Raw genomic sequence first — 6,056 nt, 5'->3', positions numbered from 1 at the left:
GGGGGTGGTTGTGAAAATCAGCAAGTACACAAAGAAGTAAAAAATATAATTTTGGCGGTAAGAAGTGCTTTTGAAGAAATCAAGATGTCCTTCAGTAGGTGAATGGATAAATAAACTGTGGTAAATCCAAACAATGGAATGTTGACTAAACATTCAAGATCCAAAAAGAAATGAGCTAGCAAGCCATGAAAGACACGGAGGAACCTTAAAGTGCCTATGATTAAGTGAAAGAAGCCAATTTGAAAACAATACATACTATATGAGTCCAACCATATGACATTCTGGAAAAGGCAAAATGATGGAGACAAGGAAAGTTAAGAGGTTGCCAGGGGTTGGAGGGAGGGAAGGATGAAAAGGCAGAACACAGCAGGTTTTTAGGGCAGGGAAACGAATCTATGTGCTACTATAATGGTGTCCAAACCCATAGAATATAGACACCAAGAGTGAAGCCCAGGGCAAACTGTGGACTCTGGGTGATAATTAGTGAATGTACTGTTCTGGTGGGGGTTGTCGATAATGGATGAGGTTGTGTGTATGTGGGGCAGAGGCATATGGAAAGTCTCTGCACCTATCTTCTTAATTTTGCTATAGACTAAAACTGCCATAAAATAATGTCTTAAAAATGGAATAAAGATTAAATAAACGAAAAAAATTGAAAAGGGCAAAATGATAGAGGATGGAGGGAGGGACAGTGGAGATGCTGGCAACATTTTAGACAAAGCTGCCGTCAGAGTCTGAGCTGACCATTTTGTCAGTCCCACAAAATGTTCAACGTTGACCTTGGGTAAGGACCTGAAGGACATGAAGGACCAGATCACACGGAGACTTGGAAGCATGGCCTGCCAGGCAGGGAGAACAATCAGTCCGAAGGCCTAGAGGCAGGAATGAAGTTGGCCTCTTAAAGGATGGGCAGAGAAAGCTGGCGATGAGGGAGAGCCTAGAGGAAGAGGGGCTTGGGACATCACAGGGGCCATCGCAGTACTTTGGACAGCCATTGGGGGCTGGTGAGTAGGCCTCAGGAGGTCTTATTAACAAGCTCTGGTGGAGGCCAGTAACAGGCAGCTGCTTATTGAATAGTGCTGTCATTGGCTATATGTGGGCAATGGAAGGTGAGCTTTTTGAGTACAGAGCCCAAATCTTACTCAGCTGGCATACGGAGTAAGGTATTCCAGAGGGGTACAGTGCATTTAATCACCGGAGTGACCATTAAGAAAACCCCAGCCCTGGCTTCTGTGGATCAGTGGTTAGGGCACCACTGTGCACCCAAGGGTCGCGGGTTCGATTCCCAGACAAGGGTACATACCTGGGTTGCAGGTCCGATCCCTGGCCTGGTCAGAGCATGTGCAGGAGGCAGCCAGTTGATGTGTCTCTCTCACATTGATGTTTCTTTCTCTCTTCCCCTCTCTCCCTCCTTACCACTCTCTCTAAAAATCAATGTGTTTTTTTTTAATATCATTCGTTGAAGATTAACAACAACAAAAAAAAACCCTAAATCCCTGCCACCCTGGCCTGGTCAGAGCATGTGCAGGAGGCAGCCAGTTGATGTGTCTCTCTCACATTGATGTTTCTTTCTCTCTTCCCCTCCCTCCCTCCTTACCACTCTCTCTAAAAATCAATGTGTGGTTTTAATATCATTCATTGAAGATTAACAAAAAAAACCCCACAAAAAAACCCCTAAATCCCTGCCGTTAGTGGCTCAGCTCTCACACCTACTCTTTTCTTCTTCCAGAGGCAGGCAAAGTATTCTGAGAACAAGCTGAAGTGCACGAAGGCCCGGAATGACTACTTGCTGAATCTGGCTGCCACCAACGCAGCTATAAGCAAATACTACATCCACGATGTCTCCGACCTGATCGATGTGAGCACCTGGCGTCTGGGACTGGAAGGGCCCCACACCAGGCTGGTGCAGATCATCAGCTGAAGGAGGGGCTGGCCCCTGTCCTTCGCTGATGGTCCAGGGTGGAGGGGAAGGGCAGTGAGCGTGTGGGGTCTGGGAAATGAGTTTCTACTTCTGTGGGTGGGAGTGGGCCTGTTGCAGCCCCTACAGAGTTGGGTCGGGCAGTCATATTCAGCGTGCACTTGCCAAGTACACTCTACTAGCCCAGGCCCTTGGCTGGGTTTGGGGATACGGGAGTGGTTGTCTACAGTTCATGCCCTAGGGATTTCCCCGTGTGGTACAGACATGTTCAGCACCTATATTCAGCGTGCACTTGCCAAGTACACTCTACTAGCCAAGACCCTTGGCTGGGTTTGGGGATACGGGAGTGGTCGTCTACAGTTCATGCCCTAGGGATTTCCCGTGTGGTACAGACATGTTCAGCACCCCCAGGTCTAGTCTGCCAGACATATACCACACATGAAAGAAAATAGAATTACAGTTGATCCTTGAACAATGTGGAGGTTAGGAGTTCCAATCTCCCCCTTCAGTGGAAAGTCCATTACATAACTTTTAACTCTCAAAACTTAACTACTTGGGAGACTTGGGATTGCAATTTGGGCAACAGCAGAACTTCTCTCAGCTTCCCAGATTCACCACATTCTTTCTCATCTCTAGGCCCCTTCAGTGGAAAGTCCATTACATAACTTTTAACTCTGAAAACTTAACTACAGTCGTCTCTCAGTATCTACAGATGCTCAAGTCCCTTATATAAAATGGTGTAGAACAGTGCATATAGTTGATCCCAACATTGGATCAAAAATACTGTCTTCAATCCACGGTTGGTGTAATGTGAGGATGTGAAAGCTGGGATATGGAGGGCTGACTGCATATTTAGTGAAAAAACTCCAAGCCTGCACAGTTCAAACCCGAGTTGTTTAAGGGTCCACTATGCACAGGTCAGCTTTCTTGGGATGTTATCAGTGGAGCAATCAGGCCATTTAAGCAAAAGGAGAATGGAACACTGATTTCCATACCAGCTGCATAGGATAGGCTGGAAGGACAGCCATGCTTGGAGAAAGACTGTTGTGAGTGGCGTCATCAGGGAGAGCCTCTGTCGCCTGTGTTGGAACTGGGACTGCTTCTCATGTTTATTGAGCAGCTACTAGTTCTGGGTCTTGAGGTGCTACAGTAGACAAAAGCCAGTGGCTCAGCCCTCATGGAGCTTACGCTGTATAACCCTGACACGTTAACAGGCAATCGCCATGCCACGAGGCAGGTGTCACAGTGAGGGAGCTGGAGAGAGAGGTGGACCCCTAGAGGAGGGACATCAGATGTAAACTCTGAGTGGGGAGAACATCAAGGAAGACTTCCTGGAGGAAGTAACCTCTAAACTGAAACCTGAAGGAAGGATGTTTAGACAGGAGGAGAGAGGAAGAGTATGCCAGGCAGAGGGAATGCATGTGAGAAGGCCTGGAGATGAGAAAGAATGTGGTGAATTTGGGAAGCTGAGAGAAGTTCTGCTGTTGCCCAGATTGCAATCCCAAGTCTCCCTGAAGGTTTAATGTGATTTGTATGGTAGGGTTCCAAAATACACAAGGGCCCCCAGGATAAAAGATTTTGACTATGGAATGAAAGGTCATCATGATGGGACAGGAAATACTTGTGGTCCCACCTTCACATCACGGCCCTCACTTTACCCTTCTGTTGTGTGCCTGTCTCCAAGTGCTGTGATTTGGGCTTTCATGCCAGCCTGGCCCGCACCTTCCGGACCTACCTCTCAGCTGAGTACAACCTGGAGACCTCTCGCCACGAGGGGCTGGATGTTATTGAGAATGCGGTGGACAACCTGGATTCCAGAAGTGACAAGCACACGGTCATGGACATGTACAACCAGGTCTTCTGTCCTCCACTCAAGTTTGAGTTCCAGCCGCACATGGGGGATGAGGTAGGTTCCTCCCAGGAGCCCATGCTTGAGACTGCTTCCATCTGTTCCCCCACATGCTCCCAGAACATTGGTGGGAGGGGACCATCAGCCCCCATTCCACATGCAGCATGTTTATCTCAGAGGCCTGGGGTCAAGTTCTTGGTTCAAGGGCTTTCCCAGCTAAGGAGTTTACCACTAATACCTTAACCTTACTGGCTCAAGTTCCCCACCCGCAGAATTGCAGGACCTTAGTGCTCCTTAAAATCCCTCCCAGTTACTGTAGAATATCTCACGTTCCTCCCTTGGATCACTGGAGTCTGGGCCTCATCACAGCCACTCTGGCTAATGTCCTCTGCCTGCCCTCCAATACAGGAGGCACACCACCAACTGAGTTTTCTTCAGTGCTTGTGCTTCTCAGATTCTTGCTATAATCTGGGGTGGGAGGGAGGGTAAGGCACTGGTCACTGTGCATGTCATGACTGCGTTGAGCATTGCCTCCTGGTGGTCATTGCATGTCATAGCAACTGGCTGGATGGTCGGACACTTAGCATATTAGCCTTTTATATATATAGATAGCTCCTGCCCTAACTCCACACAGATGATGAGGACACTGGGTGACTGCTAGTGGGGGCTGTTATTCCTACAGGTGTGCCAGGTCAGTGCACAGCAGCCCGTCCAGACAGAATTACTCATGCGGTACCACCAGCTGCAGTCCAGACTGGCCACTCTCAAGATAGAGAATGAGGAGGTAAGTGAGCCCCTCTGCCCTACAAGGGATTTCCTTACAAAGGCCTAACTTGTCCTGGGGACTCCACATTCGCCAAAGAACACATAATAAATTAGGGTTCATCTGTAAGATAGACTTCTACACAACCATTAAAATCATGCACACCAAGAATCTTTCAGGGGGAATGCTCACGAGATGCTGAGTTAAAGAAACAAAAAGAGAAAGTAAAATTTTATGTTCAGTATTATCATAACTCAGGTAGACTAGAGTATGTGCATATGTATTTGTGTGTATTCACAGGCATAGAAAAAAGACTGGAAGGAAATACTTCCAAATGTTAATAGTGGTTATGTCTGGGTTGTGGATTATAGGTGATTCCTGTGTTGTTGTTGTTTTTATGCTTTTCTCTATTTTCTGTAATGTTATTTATGTTATTTTTATCATCAGAAATAATAATAGGTATTTTAATGTATACAATTAAATGAACAACCCCAGGCACACTAAATGTGTCATGGATTCTGAGCCCCAAGGAACTTCTATCTTACCATGATCAGCATATCTCCCATGCAGCTGGTGGTACAGGATTACCACTGGGAGGGTACAAATGGAAAGCCCAGCTGTGGTGGTTCCATTCTGATGTGGACTGATGAGGCTAGGTGGGAAAAATTCTATTCCAGCCTGGATACCTTCATGGGGGGAGGATGTCAACCAACTGGTGGACACCAGGATGTGGGGAGTGGACAGGTTTTTCATTGAGAAGTGCATTCACAGCAGGCGATGGGAGCCAGGGTCCTGTTTTCACACCTCAGGAGGGCTGTCCTGGCAGAGAGGGCGGTTCACTCTGTCTTCATAAAGGACAGAAGTAGGATGAACATGAATGTCACTCTATGCCCTTTCTCTATAATAGAAGTGTCAACCAAATTCACGATCGACAATGACAGATCGAAACATGCGTGCAGTTGGCACCAGCAAGAGCTTTATATGTATCGCACATGCACGAGTCAACTTAGCCTTTTATAGATATAGAATAAACTTGCTTAATTAGACTAGCTTTCTGATGTAGCTAAACTTTTTCCAGCCCAGTGAAGCACCCCAACTTCTCTTTCATGTAATTGTCACTCAGGATGATGACGAATCAAAGCAGTCCCTGGGGGGAGGTTTTGTGGAGACAAATTATATATTTGTTTTTCAAACCTGAGAAGAGAGAGGAGATGAACAGAGTGTGTTCTTTATTTACTCTTTATTTACATCTTTCCCCGAAGCATTTAAAAGTGTTTACATGGAACAGTGTATGGATAATAATGTTAATGGAATTTAAATTGGAAATTAGGGCCACAGAAAGAATGAAGCGAGTGTTTCTCTGTAGAGGCTGTTCATGGTCATGGAATTCTCGATTTGGAACCTGAGCTTCTGTCAGGCTATATTAGAAAGAACTGAGTCGTTAATGTATTCATTCAACAAGTTTTTATTGAATGAATACTTATTCAAGTATTTCTTAAGCATATATTATGTGCTAAACATTGTGC

General features: G+C 46.2%; 1 protein-coding gene across 4 annotated transcripts in view; it reads left to right on the top strand.

Annotated features, from left to right (window-relative positions):
* The window catches only part of SRGAP3 (SLIT-ROBO Rho GTPase activating protein 3), a 231,422-nt gene that overhangs the window by 172,131 nt on the left and 53,235 nt on the right, over positions 1 to 6,056 (top strand). For all 4 annotated transcript variants that reach the window (XM_014544690.1, XM_014544691.1, XM_014544693.1 and 1 more), the window contains exons 6-8: positions 1,730 to 1,858; positions 3,603 to 3,824; positions 4,450 to 4,551. In XM_014544690.1, coding sequence (XP_014400176.1) covers positions 1,730 to 1,858; positions 3,603 to 3,824; positions 4,450 to 4,551 — 453 coding nt within the window. The remainder of the gene's footprint in view (positions 1 to 1,729; positions 1,859 to 3,602; positions 3,825 to 4,449; positions 4,552 to 6,056) is intronic.

The sequence above is a fragment of the Myotis brandtii genome, unplaced genomic scaffold, assembly GCF_000412655.1.
Source record: "Myotis brandtii unplaced genomic scaffold, ASM41265v1 scaffold378, whole genome shotgun sequence".
NCBI classification, from domain to species: Eukaryota; Metazoa; Chordata; class Mammalia; order Chiroptera; family Vespertilionidae; genus Myotis; species Myotis brandtii.
Note: the sequence above shows the minus strand (reverse complement) of the source record. Positions and strands in the feature narration are given on the sequence as shown.